The sequence below is a fragment of the Nymphaea colorata genome, chromosome 5 (assembly GCF_008831285.2).
Source record: "Nymphaea colorata isolate Beijing-Zhang1983 chromosome 5, ASM883128v2, whole genome shotgun sequence".
Classification (NCBI taxonomy): Eukaryota; Viridiplantae; Streptophyta; class Magnoliopsida; order Nymphaeales; family Nymphaeaceae; genus Nymphaea; species Nymphaea colorata.
This window is the reverse complement of record NC_045142.1, coordinates 4,389,941-4,413,934: the sequence shown is the minus strand read 5'-3', so window position 1 is coordinate 4,413,934 and position 23,994 is coordinate 4,389,941. Positions and strand designations below refer to the sequence as shown.

At 39.6% G+C, this 23,994-nt stretch overlaps 2 protein-coding genes and 2 non-coding genes across 4 annotated transcripts; 1 reads left to right on the top strand and 3 right to left on the bottom strand.

The window, feature by feature from the left end:
* Positions 1-6,910: 6,910 nt before the first annotated feature.
* TRNAG-UCC (transfer RNA glycine (anticodon UCC)) lies at positions 6,911-6,982 on the top strand. Its single transcript has one exon. It is a non-coding gene; the product is annotated as a tRNA-Gly (tRNA).
* Positions 6,983-7,788: 806 nt separating this feature from the next.
* On the bottom strand, positions 7,789-10,117 carry LOC116253940 (exocyst complex component EXO70H1-like). The gene has a single exon (XM_031628942.2). The coding sequence runs from the start codon at positions 9,977-9,979 to the stop codon at positions 8,114-8,116; it is 1,866 nt and encodes a 621-aa protein (XP_031484802.1). The 5' UTR covers positions 9,980-10,117; the 3' UTR covers positions 7,789-8,113.
* Positions 10,118-21,107: 10,990 nt separating this feature from the next.
* LOC116254544 (pentatricopeptide repeat-containing protein At4g19191, mitochondrial) lies at positions 21,108-23,893 on the bottom strand. The gene has a single exon (XM_031629996.2). The coding sequence runs from the start codon at positions 23,716-23,718 to the stop codon at positions 21,568-21,570; it is 2,151 nt and encodes a 716-aa protein (XP_031485856.1). The 5' UTR covers positions 23,719-23,893; the 3' UTR covers positions 21,108-21,567.
* A 27-nt stretch (positions 23,894-23,920) lies between these two features.
* On the bottom strand, positions 23,921-23,993 carry TRNAE-CUC (transfer RNA glutamic acid (anticodon CUC)). Its single transcript has one exon. It is a non-coding gene; the product is annotated as a tRNA-Glu (tRNA).
* Position 23,994: the final 1 nt, after the last annotated feature.

Below are 23,994 nucleotides of genomic sequence, written 5' to 3'. Positions count from 1 at the left end.
ACTGCTATGCTGAAAACTTAACTTTTGATGAGATTCAAATGATACGCCTTTGTGTTGGACTTGACCTCCAGAACAGGAACGAGTTTTATCATTTATCAAAGGGATCACTTTCCTTTTTCTTTCCTCTAGTTCCCTTAGCTGTATAGGGGAGGGAACAATGTTAAAGATGTGAAAGAAACACATTTAGAAACAACAAACATATTGACTCAACTGCACTTCAATTTAATCGTCATCAACCAGTATCCACTGCTACAAAGAACCACAGTTCGTTTTCTTAATTTGGACCATCTAGTTATTAATGACATATGTGGGCAGCGTTTACCAGACAAGCAGCTGGCAGGAAACATCATCTGATGGCATAAGATCTAAGCAGGAAGATCTGTCTCTGAATGGCAGAGACTTTCTTACTGATGACATGCTCTTATTAAGAAGCTTACTTTCTTCAATGACAATGACATGTATCCAACGTGTATACTGGAAACACTAAACAGGAACTCTTAGAAAGAGTCATCATATCGTGGGCAGTAGGGCAACCAGTAAAACACGAGGAAGACGACTTCACTGCATAAGCATTACTTTGGGAGCCGTTCCTACAGGAACTGGTTTTGTTTTGTAAAGTACACATTTGAAAATCTTCCAAACTTGGACTTGTATAACAAAGGTCTTTTGTATTAAGCTCTCCCCTTATTCCATTTTTAGTTTTCACACTTCAATAATGATCTGGCATGGCTACTCATGCTTCTGTCACAAGCTGACACACATGCAACCTGCTGACTTTGCCATATCAACCATACCGTGCGGTTGCGTAACATTTCTGTGCTACTAAGTTACAGTTGTTGTCAGTGAATTGACTATCGAGGAGAAGAATAGCTTGTTTCAAGAGAGTTTATCACAAGCAATAAAATAAAGGGTGAAGCATCAAAAAGTCAGACGTCAGAAACACTTTATTATTAATATTTTAGTGGCTGCTGACAAGAGTAGCTTAGAAAATGTAACCACAATTTGGTAAACTACAAAAATTGGGAAGGATAGAAAGGTTAGCAGTTGAAACTTGGGGATTCTTTCATGAATTGTAGGACCAATTAATTTGCCATGACATCATGGTATAGAAATGAAGTGGCAGCAGAAATCATCCCCCGTACTGCTTCTGTACAATTCTTTTCTCCATATGATTTGGGTGCACTTAATGGTGTCTGCTGATTCCTGAATATTAAACAATCCATTGTGGTAGATGAGATTGATTACGTGCTTCATTTGTCATTTATCGCACAGTACAGGATCCTGCATTGAGGTGACAGTCAGGTTATGAAACGGCTATGAGGCATACGGGATCACATATGCATATCGCAACTTGCCTTATCGTCCAACGCAGACCTTGCCGTACATGTATTAAACGTGGTATTTTTTTAAACTGCAAGTGTCGTCAGTATACCAACTCTGTCTGCTATGTGATGTTACAGTACATAGATTTGAGGAGGTGCTGATCCAATATAGGCCTCCAAATCAAAGTCTGGGGCCTACCCATCTAGCTGAAACTTATTGTACTTCCATATGGTTATGATGAAAACCATGGGACAATCTAGAATGGCAATATGTCAACGGTGGCTGCGGCTGACTAGTTTTTCTTAGTGAAAGAGGTTATCTAACTGAAACCTTGGTTAAACCAGGCAGTCTTGATCCTCAATTGCGTTGGCTCCTAACTACTGAGCTCATCATCTGCCAAACTGATGCTCTGCATACTTTTTTTGTTCCTTTCAGTAGTTGAAATTTGCTCACATGTTCAGATTTTCCAATTCTATCTTGATGTCATTTCTTCTGGTTGTTTTGTCTGAACAGAAGTTCTGTAACAACTGGAACTTTGTCCACCTGGCCAGGTGTTCCGCTTAGATCTTCAAGCTGAAGTAGATCGAGTTTCAACAAACCCACAACCTGTTTCTTGACACAAACTAGCAGAAATGTACCTAACTGGGAATGTGTTTCTTGGCATCAACTGATGGCGGTAAGTGTAATTTAGATTTATCTCTTGGATAATCTGGCTGGATCCGCCTAAATTAACCTAGCTTGCTGATAGAAAGAGAAAACATCTAGTTCTTTTGTGCTGCACAGGGTCTACTGCCTAAAATGGCATTACATATCACACAACGTGTACACTGTACCATGGAAATTTAAAATTAACAGAAACAATTAAAAATTGTAACAAAATGGTGGGTAATACTGCAACTTGTAACACATGAGGAAGACGATGCTACTGCCTAAGCATTATATGGTAGCTGTTCCCACTGGAACTGGTTTTGCTTTGTAAAGTACTCATGTCGAATACGCAACCTTGGCACTCATTCCACCTGTACAATAAAGGTCGTCTGTGTTTATTAATCTCCCTCCTTGTTCTTTTTCAGTTTTGACTCCTGAATTATGATCTGGAATGGCTTCTCATGCTTCTGTCACACGGTGACGCACAGGCAACCTGTTGACCGCGGTGTGCCATCCACATCGTCCTGTTGAAAACATTCCTGCACTAAGTACAGGTGTTCTAAGTGAACCACGGAGAAGAATAGATTGTAAGAGGGTTTATGGCGAGGAATAGAATAAGGGTGAAGCATCGAAAAGTCTCGTGTTGCACTGACTGCTGATAATAACAGCTTAAAAAAAGGTAAAACAATTGGTAAACTACAATAATAGATAAGGACAAAAGGGGGTTAAAACTTCACAAATCTCTCGGTTTGCAGGACCAATTAATCTGGATGACATTATGGAGTATAAAATGGAGTGGCTGCATCGCTGCAGAAGTCATTCATTGACCATTGTACTGCTTCTGTACCATTCTTCTCTTCACATGATTTGGATGTATGTAACGGTATCGGCTGATTCCTGACAATTAAAGAACCCATCGTAGTAGATGAGATTGGATACGTGGCTCATTTGTCATTTCACACATGATGTCCACAGCATCCTGCATTGAGGTGACAGGTGAGGTTGTGAAGTAGCCATGAGCTATACAGGCTCACATATGCATCAGGCAGACTGTGTTAACTGTTATCCTTCCAACACGAAGTTTTTTTGTTCCTCAATTAAACGTTGGTAGTTATTTAAACTGCAAGTTTTATCATCCAAAGATAGACAGCAGACCAACACTTCTAGTTCTGACTGCTGGTTGATGTTATGTATGTTGTAGATCTTTTAGGATGTGTTCATCCGTACGCCTCCAAATCAAAGTTTAATTGCGGCCTATCCCACGTAGATCAAAATTATTGTCCCTTCAGATGTTTGTTGTGGAAAACATATCTCAATCTTGAATGGCAATGTACCAAAAATGGTGGTCGTTCACTGGTTTTCTTAGTGAAAGGTGACATCTAATGGAAAGTTTTGGTGGAAACAAACTTGAGTTTCAATTGCGTCGCTCGGCTACTGACTACTGAGCTCATAATCAGCTTGGTCAAACTGATGCTTTTTATGTACTTTTTTAGCTCATCTCAGTACCTGACTTGTTCGGATTTTCTAGTTTGATCTTGTTGAGTGTTGGTTCTTCTGGTTGTTTTGCCTGAACAGAAGTTTTGTACCAACTAGAACTTTGTCCACCTGTCTAGCTAGGTGTTCAGCTCAACACCTTCAAGCGGAAGTGGGTCAGGAGTTGCAACAAAACCCTGATGCATCTGTTGGCGTAATCTATTAAAAGTGCCCAACTCAGAGTGCATCTCTTGGCATAATCGGGTAGGATCTGCCTAACCCCATCTTGCTGATAAAAAGAGAAAATAATGTTGAAGTTCTTTACTCTGTCAGCAACATCTAAAGGGCAAGAACTGTTACTATGTGGCGTTCAAATTGTGCAGAAGAAAACTTGAGTTTGTTTTTGTTAGATGCTAATAGCAATCTAACAAGAGGAACAAAATCGCAGAAAAAGTGCACAAAAGTGTGATGAAGGCCAGACAAACTGTGGCGTGAAAATAAAGCTGCTGCCTGAATCTGATGCCTTATTTCAAAGAACGTCGTAAATCTGCAAGTTTTTAGCATAGAAACCTATGGAATCTGTTTTCAATGTAATTGCATTATCTGAATCTGAACCATTTAGATCCCCACAGCCATGGTTACAGGAACCAGTTTTATGAAATGTCTGAACAACTTATCAGCATATCCAACTTCACATTCTTATCATCTGAACTAACAAAAACCCTTATCCCATGCTAAGATCATATGCTAGTTTAAAAAACTCCCAGAGCATTTGTTTTCTAATATGGTTGACTTCTGAATCATGAACAGCCAATATTGTTCATTCTTCTGCCATAAGCAGCTGCACATGCAACACATTGACCTTGGTGCACCGTGCTTTCTGGCTTGCAAAGTCAGTAAGATTGTGGCGGCCATATTATAAGCATTCTTGGTCGGATGCTGATAAGAACAGCTTGTTTCAGTGTGTTTATCATACAAATAAAATAAAAGCACAGTACCAAAAACCAGAAAAGGGAAAAAGTCAGAAGCTGAAGGTTCCTTTGATGAGTTGGAGATCTAATCCCTTGACATCAGTTATGGCATAAGAAAACAATTGGCTCCATGTCACTTTCTTCAAGAATGTAAATTTTGGATGCAAACGGGTCAGATCTAGAACAACTAGAAACACTTTTTTTGGATCCTGGATATAAACCAACTAGAAACATTTATTGTGGAGTGCCTCGCAATTGCAGCCACTCTTGAGGCTGCATTTAGGGATATCAATGGATCATATTCGAATCATATATATCTTTAATCATATCCATTTTCCTGGATATTCACATATTTAGATTCCAATTTGGATTCACATTCGAACAAAGAAAAGTCATATTTGAATTCAAAATCCGATTTCACAACCCAAATCTGATTTTAATATTCATATCTGAATCTGAATCTGAATCTGGCTGATCTTCAAAATGTAAAAGCATTGGACGTAGAACATTATTTAATACCAAATCCAATTCGAATCTGAATCAATTGAATATTAATATCCGCATCTGAATAAGATAGGTTGTCATTTGTTAAATCTGAATCTGGTCTTATTTCTTAATCGAATATTAATTTTTTTTTCATATCCAATTTTTTCGGAATAGTTCAATCGGATATCCAATGCAAATCAGATATATTGACATCTCTAGTTGCATTTGTTCTTCCCGTTCCTGGGTGCAAGGAAATATCATCTTCTTGGTGTCTCCGTAGAGATGCCAATGAATCAAATTCAGACTAGATGTCCAACCAAAATGGTTTAAGAAGGTCAAATATGAAAAAAAAAGGGATTAATATTCGATTAGGAAATGGAATGAGATTCATATTTAAGAAACGATATCCGGAAGGATTTACATTCGTTTCAAGTAAATATCAGATTGGATTTGAATACAAATTCAGGTTTGGGTTTAGTGTCTTATGTCCAATACCCATATATTCTGTAAGTTGGTTCTTAACATATGATAATGTGGTTTGGATTTAATTGTTTATCTAACAATCGGATTCAGAATCATATATGAAAATAAAAGTTGGGCCTAGATCAATTTCAGAATACAAATTTAAAAATCAGGTCCGGCTATGATCTAAGACCTCATATCCGTTTTAGACAAACACGGTGGCTGTAGATGAATGGTCTCAGACTTGATATCTTGCTAATTATCTGTCTCAAATTATGTATACACAAGGCACACGTCCAACCAACAAACACACCTTTGTACTCAATTTCGTGTCACCGAATGCTCCCTTAAGAACTTTTGATGCATCAGCCAAGAGTTCTTGGATATTAAAAAAAGAAGAATATTTGGATATTAAAAAAGGAAAATATTAAAGATTTCAAATAAGAATGAGCATCGAAGCATAAAATTGCCACTTATTCAACTTGAATTGACCGATTGCAAGAGGAGAAGCGTAGCCACTACCTTAGGTTGCCTCCATGATTATCTAGGATTGTTTCAGAAATCAAGAAATAAAAAAGCCTCATTATTTCATTGTTCAGAGCTTAAGTGTCTCCATTGCACAATCTTTATTTATTTATAAATTCAAAGCCAAAAAAATAAATTGAATTAGGGTAATAATAAAAAAATATATCTCGAAAATCCTTTTGATCAAATAATGAAAAGAAATTCTGCAATCCAAAAATTAACAAATTATGAAACAATTAAAAAATAATAGATCCAAAGAGAGAGAAAGAGAGAAAAAAAAAGAGATATCCCGAAATATCGAGAGAAAAAGATAGGTCGGACAAGAACCAAACCACTTAGCCTCATAATAATCCCTTATTTTATAGATCAATGTTACTTTTTAATACCATCACGATACCACTCTTAAAGCATGACTACAAGCCACTCAAATAATCCCTTATTTTATAGATCAATGTTACTTTTTAATACCATCACGATACCACTCTTAAAGCATGACTACAAGCCACTCAACTATATATATATATATATATATATATATATATATATATATATATATATATATATATATATATATATATATATATATATATATATATATATAAAGAGAACAAGAGAAAGGGGGGGCAAAAATGTTGGAAGGAAGACTTGTCTGGAAGCTTCTTTATTTGGGAAGCATTTCTTGGGGGCGAGAGAATTGTGATTAAAAGAAGAATTAGTCCCTAAGAAAGGTTTCCTTTAGTAAAACCAAATTCCAAAACAAGCCTATCCTTTCACACGTTTCTTGAATACCGCTTGACGTTAGGGAACCAAAAGTCTTGAAAAGATTTGCAACCACGTCACATAGCTTGCGTAAACGGACTTGATATGATGAGCGCGTTACGTATTTAATGTATTCATTCGCAATAGACAAGTGCGACTTGCAATGTCGAGATAAGCCAGCCCTGAGTGGCTGAACCATTAGGCGCACGAGCGGTCAAGAGACGCCTACGTTTATAGGACATACAAGTAACCTTGTCCAGCAAGCGTTTGTAGTCCAACGGTTAGGATAATTGCCTTCCAAGCAATAGACCCGGGTTCGACTCCCGGCAAACGCAATATCCTTCCCCATTCCTATTTCCATTTTGTATAGTCTTGGCACGTTTATTTTAAGTCACCAGTCTCATAAATTCATTCATATGTATTCAACAAAATTTGTAATAAGAAAAATCAATAGTACCAAAAAGCCGGGCCCATCAGCCCTACCAGCTGCACCATTCTAAACAGTCAAAGTTAAAAGATAAAGCGAAACAAAATAAACATTCAAAGAGGCATAGAGATAAAATTTGATGGGTGATGATTTTTATCCTTTTTAAAACGTTAAATTCAAATGGATCTTTCGTTTTTTGTGAAAAAAGTCCGAAAGTTGGTGCAAAAGACAGAAGAACTTGTCCTCATCAACCTTGACTCCCCAAAATCTATGGGTAGCGAGACTCAAGTGTCTCCGAGAACAAGTCAAAGGTGTTCTTCCGTTAACGGCAGACTGAGTAATGCAATCTCAAGTCCACCGCTGATGCATCATGGCTGACGTCGATCTGGATCCTCCATTTGGATCCAAAGATAAACCTGATCTGGATCTGAATTTTATACTAAATTGGAGTATTCGTTTTGATTTTGATTTCCTTCTTTTTCTTTTTTCTTCAAAATGCACGTTTAGAACGAGTGTAATACTTGCACGGTCGAACATGAAGAGAAAATACAACAATTTTGTTCAGCTTTCATCTTCTATTGGATTGGGAAAGTAACAAGTCCTAGTTTCTTTATTTTCTTTACTTTTTTTTTTCTTCTTTGTTGAATGAATTTGAGTGTCAAGAAATTCACATCCGAGGCTGAGAGACTTTGTCGTTTGCTTGGTGGCGTAAAATCCATGTTCTTTCAAGCTACTTGTTAGCTGGGACGGGCCACTGCCCACACCAGCTCATTAAAAACTTACATTATAATATCTCAACATTACATTGTTGTGACTCTAAAATTATTATATGAGGTGCCTACATCAAAATTTTGTTGAGTTAAAGAAAAAGGCGCATAAAATTTTCTCACTCACTTGAGAGCCAGAATGGCCTTCTAATACGAACTTCGTATCGTAAATTGTGGTTACAAATGTTTATATTACAATTAAACAAAATTTATTCGTTTCTTTATTTTTTTTATTTTGCTGTACTATGTACACACCACGGACGAGCTCTTCATCACAGGGAGGAGCCTTGCGATTGGATGGAAGATGTTGCGCTGCCGCTGGCACTGCTCCCGTAAAAGAGGTCGGAGATGTAGTTTTCCAGATCTTCCGGCGAGTACCTGACCACGCTCTGGCCCTCTTCCTCCATGAGCAAACCGCTAAACCGGCCGTGGAAGGAGCGGTACGCCGGAACGACCATCCGCGCGATCGACAGCTTCAGGCTTTCCCTGAGCCGGTCGTCCGTCACGATCGATGCTGTCTGCGACTGGTACGCCTCCTCGAACGAAGCGCTGAACCGCCGGAACGCCTCTCTCCCGCTCTCGGCGTCGGGCTCTTCCGGGAACTCCGTCAGGGCCTCCGCCACCTTGCTCCACGCCGTCTGCACGTAGCTTATGGCGTACTGGCGGAGCTTCTCGGTGTGCAGTTGCAGCCACATGTCGCCGAGGATGAACCGGAGGTTGGAGCTTTGGACCTTCCCGATGATGTAGTTGAGGTTGTTCGTCAGGAAGAGGTAGGAGACCGCCACGTCCCTGTAGAGGCTCACCTTGCTGTCGAGCTTGCAGAGGAGGACGAGAATGAGCCACGCGAACCGGCCGGATATCGGGTTATCGTCAATGCGATCGGAAATCTCAACCGGAAGAGACTTCTTCATCGGCCAACCGGCGACGATATCGGCTAGGATGTCGCGGTAATCAGCAAGGAGGGAGAGGAAGTTCATGACGTAGCGCGTGAGAGGATGGAGGCCGCCTCTCGGCACGGGCGTCTTGGCCGAGTCCTTCTGCATCGCCGCCTCGAAATCCGCCAGCATCGATCGGACGGCCTCGCCGAGCTTGGTGAGCGCGGAGACGGCCTGGGCTCGCACGGCGCTGGATGACTCGCAGGAGAAGGTGGACTCTATATCCGGCCAGAGCTCCGCGATCGCGTCGTATAGATCAAGCATCTTGAACATCTTCTCCGGCGACTTCTTTCCTCTGGCGACAGCTTCAGGGAAGCCGAAGAGCAGTTGCGCTCCTTCCTTGGTGATGGACGCGAAGCACGCTTCCCGGATGTGTTGGGACGTAGCGAAGACATGATCGCAGAGGATACGCTCGCCGTAAAAGAGCGTCTTGACGGCGATCTTTACGGCATGTATCCATCCTTTGATCTTCATCTCCATGATTCCCCAATCCATCTTTTTCATCCGGGAGGAGCTCAATCGCTCGACACCGAGACGGTAGAGCCCCTCGTCGATGATGGACTTCCGCACGATCATATAAACCTTCACGCACTCTTTTCCGTACCCGGTGGCGATCATACACTCGGCGATGGAGGCGAGATCCGCCATGGCCAGCGCGGACACCCTCTCCACATCGCCAATCGACTTCCCGACCTCCCTGATCTCGTCGTCCAAGTTCATATCGTCCTCGAACTCCAAAGTGCTGGTGGACGACCGGCCCGAGACGGATTCGGGGTCCAGGTAGTCGCGGTTAGCGGCGAGTATCTGGTAGAACTCCTTCTCTAACCGCTTCATGGCGGTCTGCATCAGGCTCTGCGCGCGGATGAGGTCCGGCGAGGACGGGTTACTGGAGGCAAGGAACAGCATGGCGGCCTGGAGCTCGATCACGGAGCGAACGTACTCCTTGGCCTCCTGGCGGCTCTCGTACCAGAGGGAAGTGATCTTGGCATAGGCGGAGGAGTTGGGATCCCACTTGGAGACGAACGCCTGTGCGCGGGAGAGGATGTCCCGAACCTGGAAGGAATTGAGGCGACGTGGAGTCGCCGAAGCGAGGCGGCCAGATGAGCCGGAGGAAGCGGCTATGGCGGAGTAAAGCTCCCCATCTCCTCTTCCTCTTTCTCTGGAAGAAAAAAGGCTGAGTAAGGTTGCTTTCGTTGCCATCATTCGTCGAGAGAGTTAGAGAGAGATGCGAGACTGTGGCTCAGAGGACAGCTGAGGGTTAATGGGGTTTATATAGACAGTTTTCTCTGCAAGTTACAGCTCCGGGATTTGACCGCCATTGCTTGCTGCCATAAGCAACTTAACGTAACGATTTTCGATGGCTAACTGCGCTTTCTTGTCACGATATTTCGGTTGCGTCAGGGACAAAAGCTGGTGGCTGCGAGTCGGGAGAGGTGGGGCGGCCGCTCCTTCCCTCGCCCGTTCATCTTTCGTTCTCAGTCCGTGACGTCATTGGCAAGGAAAACACATCTTTGGCCCTTCACTATGCATTTGAGGTAACATGTGGGTTCGATACGCGGGTTATACGCGTCTCCCTTTTCCCCTTTATTTATTCTAATTAACTTCATAAATGCCATTTTCTAAACATCATTTTTCATTTTTAAATTTAATTTTATTAACCGTAAATATTAAAGAAAAAATTTGTATTTTATGTAAAACTCGAGCTCGAGTTCAGCCCGATTACATTCAAAAAATATTTTAATATAAAATAATATATATAATAATTAATGATAATATTATATATATACATATACATAAATTAATAAAAAAATTAAAAAAATCATTATCAGACCCACTCGAACCGGCTCGATAACAAGCCCTCTGGACTCGGGTCACGTTTTCTTGGGCTCTTGTCGAGCAAGTACTAGGTACTCTGCGGCGGCTCGGTCCAGTGCCCAGACTTAACCATTGTTGATCAAGTATAAACTTTAAATTTTAAAATTAAAATTCTCAATATTGATGAAATAAAGATTGTGTTATCAAATAAAGAATTTTGATTTTGAAATTATAAACTTGAATCAAATTTTGGAATTGTGATTTTACTTTTAAAGGTGAAAATATGACTCCAAAATTTTTAAAAATTTTCAATCTTTTCTTAAGACACATGTCATGACAGCTCTAATTCATAAGTCTAGAATCCTAATTCATGTTTGATCAAATATCATTTTCAATTTCGAAATCAAAATTCTGAATTATCAAATAAAGGAAAACTCGAACTTGAAATTTTATCTCTAGAACTTTAGTTTTAAAACCAAAATTCAAGACGATAAAACGCCTCCTAAAAAAATTGAAATTAAAGTTAAAATGGGAGGGAAACTTCATGCCTAAGTATCCAAGAGAACAGGCCAGTGAGGGTGAGGGTCGCCATAAATTCACTTTATTGCAAAATTCATTGAGGTTCCATCGTGATTGCAATATATTTTAGGATGTTTATTCATGGTGATGATGATGCGGTCAGTTCACTTCGCTTCGTTCCTTGACTAATTTCATTTTCTTGGGAAGTTGGTTTCCACAGGCTTTTGCGGAAGTGAAGACTTGCCTGACAAGGAACTCACTATCCTAAAAGACCGGTGCAGGTATGCTTACTGTTTTTCCAGGGGGATTCCCTTTCAACATCATTTCAGATTTTCCCTTTTATTGAAGAAAAACCGGGTGGAATGGTTGTTTCTTTCTAGTTCCTTGGTATTTGTCGATAAAATTCAGGCCCGCTTCAAGAAAATTAGAAGCATCAAACCTATCTTTAAATTATGGTTAAAAAGTGAGTTGCAAGTGGAAATTTCTCCATTTCCTATCTGAGCTTGACTTGGGCAAGGGAAGCTTCTGGAAATATAAAAGTCAATTTCAGTGAGCATCAAAATTTTCAACTTAAAGTTTGTAGAAAAACAATGGGGAGAACATCATAGTAAATATTTCACTTGGAACTCGAATAGCATATTTATAATTTTGTTTTCCAAATTCAGACGATTTTTGAACTATTAATGTCATGTTTTTAATTTATTTTTCCTGTATTTTTTATTTTATCTTTTTTAAAAGTAACTTTTTAGAAAATTTTCAGCGGACATTGATTTGGTTGAATCAGTCGGTTCGCCGAATTAGGAGCCCACTGATTCAGTTTCCAAACGGATTTTTACCACAGTACAAAATGAAACAATGCGTTGAGTTGATGAGTTGAAGATAAATGAAAAATATTTCGATAACATGGATTTAATCTACGATCTGTAAAAAAAAAAAAAAAATGCCTCGTCACATACACATCAGATTCATGAATTTCAAATCCGATGGGATGCAAATGCTTCCTTAGATTGCTTATATAGAAAGGGTTTCAGCCACTAATGACGCCTTGCTGACCAGTGATGGTGTAGGGATGAGTGCGATATTGGAGCTGGTCTCCCAAAAAGTGGATCAGATTCGCACCCACATATTAAATCTAACATGATTTGCAAGCTACCTGTCATGGATCCAACCATGCATCTCACTGCAACTATTAAATTTATCCGCTCGTACAAACATACACACACATAATATGTAATAATATGTAATGCATGAGGCAGCAGTTAATGGACGGGATACCCATTTTATATATATATATATATATATATATTCGTCATTTAATAGTATTCTCTATATTTTTCTTTTTGGCTTTCTGTCAATCATATTTGCATCATATGGGCGTTGCCAAAGTCACTATATATATATATATATATATATATATATATATATATATATATATATATATATATATATATCAAAAAGTGAGTGAGGGTGTGAGTGTGTGTGGTTTCTTATGTTCAAGTCTTCTAAGATTTGTGAGAGTGGACTTCCTTCCCACAATTTTTTTATTCTTCCAAGGCTTTTCTTATGCTTTCTTATTCGGCTCTGTCGCAGCTATAAACTTGTGTACATTTTGAAGCATATCAATATTGAATCTATTGATCTCAACTTTAACGTATATCTACGTTTGCCTGTAGCACATTTTCTATATATATATATAAAAGTGAGTGAACGATGACTCTTGTTATCTAGAGACACCCAACCATCTAACTAAAACTATGAATCTAAAGTATATATATGGCTGAGAGAAAAACAAAGAGAAACAAATATAAACTAATATTAGATGATGAAAATGACCATCACTTTTTTCTTCTTATTTTTCTTTGAGTCGTCGATTCAGACGGTATAGATTGGATGGCTGAGTCACTCTAAAAAGCTAGAGTCACCATTCAATTCTCATTTTATATATACATATATATTCTAGAAAGAAAGGATACCCAACCAAATGATAATATATTCACAAAAACTGGTAACAACTTGTCGTCTCATATAATAGAAGAGTAAAGTATGCTCATGAGAGAGAGAGAGAAAGAGAGATAGAGAGAGAGAGATAGATATGTTCTCTAACTCTTATCATCAACTCAACTCAGTGAGTTGAAAGAAATTGTTTTTGAAGTTGCTGACGAAGAAATGACAGAAGATATTAAATTGCATGAAAACTGTAGGGGGGTGTTTGGATGACAACTCAGGTCTATGAAAAACTGGTTTTATAAAAGCCAAGTTTTTAAATGAATTTTCCACATTTGGTTTCTTTGTTTGTGTGACATACAAAATTTGGTTTTTTATAAACAACTTGAAGGAGATCAAAATTTTCACTCCTTTTGCAAACCCAGGTCCTATCAAAACTGGTTTTCCTTATAAAACTCAGTTTTAATGGCACTTACTCAATAAAAAAACTTGGGTTTGAAGACAAAACACAGCATATATATTTTGGAATTCCATCCAAACACCTTCTAGAACAAACTTGGGCCCAATTTTGTTTTAATTTCAAAGAGAAGCTTGGAACAGTGGGAAAGAAATAAAAAAAAAATCAAATAAAAAAAATTGTTAATTAGCACAATTCTACAAATTGCCACAACTTAGTTTTTATCTTAATTCAGAAGAAGGTGTTTGATACAAAGGCGAAAAGTTTCCAGGGTGGACCAGACAAGGAGAAAATTTTCGTGTTCATACACCCAGCCTGCGCCGTTTCAAGCAAGGGAAAATCTTTCCCACTTTCTACAACTCGATAACAAAGAATAATATTTTGAATCCAAACTCCAAAATTTCTTTTTCCTAGTGACTTTACAAGCAGATTTCATCTTAAGTCAAGATTTTAAGGAATTATCCTTACATAATCTGTTTTGTGATTCTAGATGTTGGAGACCATGGAAAAATCTTATGGCCTATATTCAAAATGGCATGATGAAGACAATGCCAAAATTCAACACAGAGCTCCAAGATATCACTTCTTTTCTCATTTGTCCTGGCTTTTCAACAATGCGGTAGGCCGGCCAAGCACATCCCGACACTTGGTGGAGACTCCGCATGGCGGACTCCCGAACTGGCACGTACACCCTCAAATGAATGAGAGGCCATTTTCCATACATATAACTGATCATAAGATATTGATAATCACATATGAGATGTGAGGTTAGCCACAAACATTTTTGTGATCAAGAAAGACACATGATAACAGTTGTGGACAATTTGTCTGCCCTTTTTTTTCTTCAACAAAAGCTCCTAGAGTTTAATGTCAGTGGGAACTTGTGGATGGAGTTATCAGCAAGCTCAGAAACTTCTTGTGGCTTTGTTTCATCCACTTTACACTTTAGTGGTTGGCACCTTCCTGCCCTTTTCATTCACTTCCCTGTCATGACACAATGCATTTGCAAATTGTCTTCATTTTTCTGTTTCTTCTCTTCTCTTTCTTGACTTACCAATCTACCAAGGGCTCCAACAGAAGCTGACTTAGGCCTAGGAGTAAAGATTTGAATACTTAGGGCATGTATAAATGATGAAGGAAAAGTTCATTGTTAGATTCGATCCACGCGTTAGACCAGGAACTGTCTCCATGAGGGGAACCATTCAGGGTCGGAGCCAGAAAATTTTGGTTAAGAGGCACTAGTTATATAATTTTAAAATTTTAAGAGACACCTATATGTAAACAAAAAACCCACTTCATACTCAGCTTTGCATGTTGCATGGCGGACAAAAGATGCACTAGGAACTCTGTCCTTTGAGCTTTTTACACAAGAACTTTTTGTCCAAGTGTTTTAGAGATGAACCAACAACTAATTAAGCTTCGACTTAGGCGTATATAGGGCTTAATCACGAGTACATGCTCTTGATCTTTCTTGTTCTGCCTTAACCAATCTAGGGTTTAAAGAAAAGTAGTTCCTTAGCCACGCCTGTACCTTGTGGTGGCATAGACAGAGTCAAGATGGTGACTGCAACTTCTGTGGATTCTTGAAGCTCCATTGGTTCTTGAGTCAAGTCGGTCAACCCAATTATCATTGTGCGAATGTTAAGGGGTCTTGGCTCCATGGGAGCTGAAAATTCTACTAAGGCTTTAATTATGTTTTGTTGGTTACCCACTGACTCGAACTTGCATTAGCTGTTGTGTGGTACTGTTTGCTTCTGAACCAAGAAAATGGGAATTGTGAATTAATGGCTGCGAGAGGGAGAGCCAAGGGGGGCTCGCATGGGCCGTGGTCCCATCTCAAATTTTTAAAAAAAAATTATATGTAAATTTTAGAAAATTTCACTTGTCCTATGTAAAAACTTTGAAAAACCATACTTCGGCCCTGTCAAAATTTAGAAACTTTAATTCCGCTCCGCTCATGAAAAATTTCTGCTATCCAGAGAACCTCGAACTCAAGCATTCATGCAGCTAATTGTGCAAAAAATTCATGCTATATATATATAATTGAATCAGCCACTGTGCTGATTTTGGTGAATCTACTGATTCAGCAACCTGTGAATCCACAAAATCTACCAACCAGCAGCGGAGCTAGGATATTTTGGCCGAGGGGTAGTCGATTCACCAACGTAGGTCTGATGTGGTGGTACGTGTAATTTTTAAGTCATCACAATGTCATTTTTCATTTTTCTAATGAATCTTTTGATGGAGCACACACCAGCCGCCATGTATCTTCTAATGAATCTTTTGATGGAGCACACACCAGCCGCCATGTATCACCGCCACTAGCACCAACCGCGCTTAAAGTCGGACAAAGACTTTAATACAGTCCTTGCCAGCCCCGATGCGACTCGACCACTAGTGCCAACCTAGCTTAAAGTCAGACCAAGGACTTCAAAGCTGGAGGTAAATAATTCACAGTTGATAGGCATCTCATGGCATGATCTTTCATATTAAGGAGGTGAAGTCTATATGTTTGCTTCTCTGCTCCCCAAGAGGGTTCAAGTTGGTGTTTCTCTTCTCATATTCATGAGAAGAAAAAAATCTGATAACATGTATGCATTAAAGGGAGTAGACTCTATAGAATAAGCATGTTTCAATATTAGGAGTTATACCAACCTTAAAATAAGACCTCAGCAAATGAATACAAAAGAAAAACAGAAGCTGGTCCGTTTGATTTGGGTTCCAAAGAAATCGTGCCCGAGCTAAGAGACTTTGTTATTTAGGCTTCTGCAAGAGTTCGACTTTAACAACCCTTATAAAGGTGAGATAAAAAGAAAAAATAAAAGATCATAACATTGAAAAGAAACTCTTCCTTACCTCAAGAGGCATACGCAACCAGGGGATCTAAAGTTCAAATCTGGTGGTCGCTGTCACGTTCTGGTGTATTACTTCTTTGATATTCAAATAGCAGCAAGTGCGACACTTGAGTTAAAGAATGTACTGCATGTAGGTCCACTTAAGCTCTAAAGCAAGCCAAAACCTTAGAGATATAAGAGTATGTTCTTGGGTTCTTGGGGGTTTTACGCTAAAGACAGTTTTCCTGAGTAAACATTAAAAAAAAAAAGTGGTTTCATTCTAATGAGGCTGAATTAGCTGACATGTTCTGTTCTGATTGGCGGAACCCATAATGTTGTCCTCGCCAAAAGCCTGCAACTTGTTTGTTGACATGATATGGTGTAACTCGGCCCTATCTTCGCCTGGCAAAATGCAAATTTGATGAAACAACCGACAGGGTATATGTATTATCAAAATTAAAAGGGAGAACTTTTGGAAATTCAGAATTTTTTTATGTAAATTAAAATAGTGACTACATGAATGGCATTTAATGTTTTGTAAGGCAATTTTAAGGGTTGAGTATGCACGTAGTGACATCGGCCCCTTATTTATGTGTAAAAATGGGAGTAAATTTGATGTTCGTTTAACTATACATAAGTGATATCCTATTGTAAAAATGACAAGAAAATAGCTGTCAAAAGGAAATCATCTTAAAATAAAGATAACAAGAGTTAGAAACTTGAAGCACTTAACTCTCAATCAATAAACATACGTACCTTGATTTTATATTTTTAAAAATTGTACGACCATATACCAATTGTTATTTTACTGTGCATAAGAATTTAATGTAAGATAAAAAAAGAATTATATCGAGAAACGTCCAGAAATTTTAAATGTTTCATTAAGGTCTACTGAATATTATAGTTCTTTTGCTCTGTAATTACAGTAGGCGGAGCTAGAACCTTTATTTTTTGGTTGAGAGGAACTCATTAAAAAATTTTGAATCTTTCACATGTATAACAAAATGCTTGAGAGGGCACTTATATATATATATATATATATATATATATATATATATATATATATATATATATACACATATGTATATATATTCGGGTTCAACTGATATATAAATACAGAAATTTTGTGGGGCTGTGTAGGCAACTGCACGCACAAACTCACATGTAGCTCTCCCTGCAGTCTCAACAGTCTTTTTCAAATCTTAGTAGATTTAAGTTGGGGCAGGAGCTTGCCTGAAAGTTCTTAATCTTGTGTATTATGTTAATCAGATGTGACTAGAATTAATCAAATCTGACCTTTCCGATTAGGCGTCAAAGGAAATGCAGACTTAGAAGTGAGGTCATCAGTTTGAAGATTTCTTATTAATTATGGTTATACAAGTTAAGAAAATTGGTATGTGAGAAAACAACACTACGAGCCATAAGCAACGGACAAATTTGTATGAATTATCATTCTTCACAAGGAATGCCATTCATCAGTTGTTGAAATTGTTCAATCACACACCAAGTCAAAAAGGGTATTCCTTGTTCACCTAAAATTCCTGTTATTTGAATTTCTATCGGATTTAACCTTTTCTTTCCAAGATGCAAGTTAGAATAACTAGAACACTTTCAGTTTATGTCAAGGGACATGTCATCTCTCCTTATATATATATATATATATATATATATATATATATATATATATGAATTTTTGTGTTAAAAAAAAACCTAACTTCAACACCTTAGCTAGGAATAATTGTCGACAGATCATTATTCAAATCAAATATCTGACTGAACTGCTTAAGAAAAGGTAGAATACCAAAAAAGATTTAACATTCAATTAAGAAATCAGATCGGATTTTGACTAAAGAAATCACGTTTGATGGAATTTGGTTGCAAACACGGTTTAAATAAGAACTCAATAGAATTCAGATTCAAAATCACATTCAGTTTTAAATAAACATCCTATTTCGATATTTCTGTTTGCAAGTCAGTTTTTGACATATCATAGTCGTGCTTTTCTAAGTTGGAATTTGGGTGGGAACCTATAATTCCGATCGCATTTAGATTGTAAACTTAAAAATCATTTCTGGATATGTTATATATATATATATATATATATAAATCAAACGACTACTTCTGTAGTTGAATGGTTTGGATCCCACTTAGTCCATTTGACTATTAAAAGGCCAAGTGCATTTCCTTGCATAGAGGAGGATATCGGACTTGGTCCCCATAACTTCAACAAACATGTAACTGTTTTTGTTCTTACTCTGTGTTGTGTTTCAGAGTAATTAATGGACTTCAAAAGACTTTGAGACACATCGGTATCAAACTTGTTGGCTTTGAAAGCATCAAATGTTGAATGATATTATTTTTCCAAGTACCGGTCCTACCTAATATCCATTTTCACTCGGTTTGAAATTAGATTTTTTCCTCGGACTAATTTGCCTGGCCCTACACGAACCCGTCAACCAACTGAATCCAATCATGTCATATGATTTTTGGTTGATTGGTCTTCTTGTTCACAAGTTTGGTCCTCTTCTAGAGGCCTTTCGGCTGAGCAGGAAGGAATCAAGATGTCTGAGTGAGAAGCAGAAGCTCCCTCCTTTCCCCTGTTCCGAGGTTTAGAGTTGCATCAGGATCGAGTGAATTTACAGTTACTCCCTTTAATTTGAGAATAGCCCTTCGCCGTTCAGATGAGTAGCACCTATGAAAGTTGAACGAATGACTAAACTCTCACCTACCAACCAGTTCGACCAATTATGCTATGTCCATCGAGACTTTAAAAAAGTGAAAATAAAAGGATTTCTTTAATAGATGTCGTTACTAGGCTTAAGGTAGCTCTCATCTTATATATGGCTCTCATAGACTGTACACAGATCATTACTGCTTTTGTGTGATTAGAAACATGCTTTGCAAGAAATTTTACTACCTTAAGACCATCATAGTTATGGCCTCTGTTCATAGGGGGGTTAGTCGTCTGGGCGGCGGAGCTAGAAATTTCTGAGTAGAGGACACTGACATGTAAATCTAACTTTAAGGGGCACTCCATGTATAAATAAGTAAATAATAATGATATGTCAATGTATAGATAAGGTATTTTGTGGGCTTGTACAGACATTTGCCCATCTGCCCTTTGGAAGAAGTCATGGTAGATATACTTGGGATAAGCTCAGGGCATCACGTTGATGAGCTAAAGGCTTGGACCTTCCATTTCTTGGTGCGGCAGCAAGTGGGTTCACCCTGTTGCGTACATAAAAACAAGAGCAGTTTCTTGGAGGAACATCTCTTTCCAAGCTTCATTACTTTGAAAATAAACCAACTTCCACGAGAACAGAGAAGAAGCCAAAAACCATCTTCTTTCTGGTTCGAATCCGCATCTTTTCCGATCTTTTGCCGTTTTCTTAGAAGAAGTCAGCATAGATATGGACATCCTGGTAGCATCCGAAGGTGTCTCTGAAACATCTCTATGCTTTTCTCATTTTCTCATCCAGTAGAGAGTCTTTCGATTGCCTTAGGTTTGCGGCAACAAACACGCACTCGAGGCATACAATTCAACTGAACTCCCATGGCTTGAGTCGTAGTTCATGTGGACTGGTCTATGGATTTCTCACAAGCAACTGAGTTCAAAGAAAACCTGGTTTACAAAGTGAAGTTTATTGATCCAATCCCAAGAAATGGTCAATAGAGGCGGCCTTCAGTGGACTGATTTCCTGATATATGCTGTCATTCTCGGACAACGTTGCAGCTTTTCTTTAGGATGATGTGACTCCATTTTCAGTTGAACTTGACTTGGGGGTCACCCTGAGAGAGAAAAAATGCCTCTTAACTTCAATTGCACATTTATGTACACTAGATTCATACATGGGTGCATTCAGGTTTCCAACTAAAAAGATTACATGCTCCAAGGGATGTAGTGCAACTGGGCAGCAGGTGGTCCACTCAAAAGAAAGTCCGCCTTATGAAACTTGTGGTCATTGTTACGTTCCAGTGTGCTATTCTCTTAAACGACAAAATTTTAGACACAAGCTCTGTGAACTACAACGAGGGTACATGGGAGACTATGGCCTCTCTTTTGGTAGTAGAAAAATAACCACTCACCTGAAAAAAATAGAAAAAAGATCAATTGGAACTAAGAAGATTAAACTAAATTATGAGTCCTACCATCTACCTGCAAATGATGATGTTGACGGCCAAAAGTAATATTACTTGGTCATACTTGTGTCTTTGCTTAACGACTGGATGTGGGCCAGGTCGCTGTTTTAGGTTTCAGTCCACGCGGTTGTTCCATCCCTTGGTTGGATCCTTTGGTTATTGACCCAAGTAGAGTCCACTTTCTTTAGGTTTGAGATTGTTGCTGTTAACTTGCATTATATCTATGTTGTTGGATCTTATTTATATAAAGACCCCCCTAAGTTGGTGCCCCTTTCTTTGAGTCTCAGTGCATGTGATTTTTTTATCTATTTATCATGGGTCCTAGTTGTGGATCTAAATATTGGCAAGTAAGACAGTTCATTGCCCAAAAGGGCCTGCAACACCAGTGGAAAGTGCAAAAATTGACTAATAAAGATTCCCAGCCCAAGTCTTGCAGATCTTATCTCCATGGGATTGCAGGTGTATCTCACCTGTACGGACATTTTATCTGATTGATATGGCTGAGCTTAATCAGCCAAAGACTAGATTGTGCCCAAGAGATGCATTTGAGTTGGTGGAATTAAACTGGTCATTTCCTTCAACATGCAAATCTAACTCAGGCCCAAAACTTTTTGCTGCAGTGGGAATCCAAATTGGAGGCCCCTACACCTGAATTAGTTTAGATATTAAGACCATGCTGTATTTACAATTAATCTCTGCAGACCTGTCGCAGATGTAGATCATTTTGCGAACCAAAGATCCATAGAAAATCAGTCTAGCTTAACCTCATTCAGCTGGTGGAAATAACAGGCTGATGAATATATCCCTGATATCCTCATGGAATAGTTCCAACCTCCACAACAATCTAAGAACCAAAAGTTTGAGGTGCTTAAAGCTGGCCTACTGCTGCCTGGGTTCCCGCTTAAATGGATGTCCAGGAGCAGATAGTGGATTTGCTGGTCTTTAACGGTTGGATGGGTGTTAACAGAACAACCATTCTGAAGAAGAAATCTGTTTCATAGCAAGGCGGAGGAACACTTGGAAAACAAACCATCTGTCAATTGAAGAACTCTGACTCAGGTGCATAGCTAGAAAAATGCACTTCAAAAATTTACCGCTTCTTCAATTTCCACGACTTCAATGCCCTTCAGCTGTAATGCCAACCCATCAACAACTTCATAAATCATCCGATGTTCAGGATGTGACCTATCTTCAACAGCAAATGAATGAGTACTGCCATTTGCTTGAACAAAACTGCAACCAGGTGTTTTCTTTACTTTCTTCGACTTCATCATCATTCTTAATCTTGCAGCACCTTCCCATTTCCCTTCTCCTGCATATATATTGGCCATGGAAACATGGGAAACAGCACTTGGGTCTAGCTCCAGAAGTCTCTCTGCAACAAACTCTCCTATCTCGATTTCGTGGTGAATTCTGCAAGCTCCCAGCAAGGCACCCCATATACCAGCATCAGGTCTAACGGGCATACTTTGTATTAAATCCAGTGCTTGTTGGATGTTCCCTTGGCGACCTAGAAGGTCAGCGACACAAGCATAGTGCTCTAACCTGGGAAGTATATGATACGTAGCAGTCATGGAGTGAAAAATCTGTAGGCTCTTCTCCAATAGACCACCATGAACGCATGCTGAGAGAACAGCAAGAAAAGTAACATGATTAGGTCTTATGCCCAACTTCAGCATCTCAGAAAAAATATTGAGTGCCTCTTTGAACTCTCCATTCATGGCGTAACCCAGTATCATAGTTGTCCAAGAGATAATGTTCTTCTCCTGCATTCTTTCAAAAACTTGGCGAGCATCACTCATGCTGCCGCATTTAGCATACATGTCCACCAACGCGTTGCAGACAATGACATTAGTAATGAGCCCTCCTGCAATTGTGTAGTCATGTATCCATTTTCCATATTCATGATCCCCCGAGATGCTACAAGCAGAGAGCATGGCGACTATAGTCACGGAATCAGGTTTCTCACCAGCCATTAACATGTCCTTGAATAACTGTTTAGCTTCATCTGAGCAACCACTTTGAGCAAACCCAGAAACAATGGAAGTCCAGGTGACGCGGTTTCTCGTTCTCATCTCAGCAAAAACTTGATATGCAGCCTGCGCATCCCCACATTTTGAATACATTGAAATAATTGCATTCCCCGCGGAGATGTTTGAATCGAAACCAGCCTTGAGAACATAACAATGAATGCTTCCTCCAGCCGGCAGCATATCAAATTCAGCCAATGCTGAGACCAAGCTCAAAATAGTCCCCAGATCAGGTCTTTCATCCGACTGCAGCATCCGATTGAAAATATTTACTGCTCCGGTAGAATCCTCTTGACAACAGCAACCTGAAATCAAGGCGTTCCAAGACACCGTGTTCCGATCAAGCGGGTCCATTTCACTAAATAATAACTCGGCCGATTCGCTATCTTCGCACTTGCCAAGCATGGCAATCAGCGTGTTCTTGACTGAAACGTCCTTCTCCATGCCATTCTTAATTACCAAACAATGAATGGACTCCCCGACTTGCCGATTGTCTTCCCCCACACAGGCCTGCATCAAACTCATAACTGTGATACAATCCGGTGAGCAATAAGACAGACGCCGCATCCCCTGGAAAACCGAAAAGACGGATCCTAAGCAGCCTTTCTGCGAATACCCACCAATCAGAACGTTCCAAGACGCTGTATCTCGTTCACTCATTTGATCGAATATTTGGTGTGCGTACTCCATACAACAAAATTTCGTATAAAAACTCATCAACGAGGTCTGTACAAACAAATCCGACAAAAATCCCGATTTCAGAACATGGGTGTGGACGCAAACGGCGTCTGAAAGCGTCCCACCATTGCCTAAGCCCTTGAGCAAGAAGGGAAACGTAAGATGGTCAGGCTGGTTTGCCCGACGCCGCATTTCCCGGTACAGAAGGAAGGAATACGAGGCGTCCCAGTAGGAATCTGCATAGAGCCTGATCAGACAGTTCCATGTAGAAACCGTGGGGCTGGGGATCCGATCGAAGATTAGGCGGCAGTACAGAATGTCATAGTAAGAGCCTTGTTTGGCGTGGAAGATGGTGTCTGCTAAGAGGCTGTCGTCCTCATGGAGGCCATTCACTAGGAGGTGGGCATGGGCTCTCTGAATCTGCTTCAGGTGGGCATGGACAATGGCTTGACCGAACAGCCTTGAGCTGAATCGGGGGAGAGTTCTGGTAGGGAGTATGCGACGAGAAGGGAGAAACTTCGCCATGGTCGCCCAGTGCAGAATGGAGGAAGGCTCTTCGTCATTCTTCGAGGAAGAAGAACTACAACGAGACGAGGAAGACAAAGGTAATGACTTCTGCAAAATGGCTTCCACGAAACAACAAAGGGAAAACGAGACCCTGATACCTTCACTCAAACAGGCAAGAGTGGGGAAAGGGACGAACCAGAAAACGGAGCAAAAAATTAAATTCCGTTGCCGGGACTCGAACCCGGGTCTCTCGGGTGAGAGCCGAGTATCCTAACCAACTAGACTACAACGGAT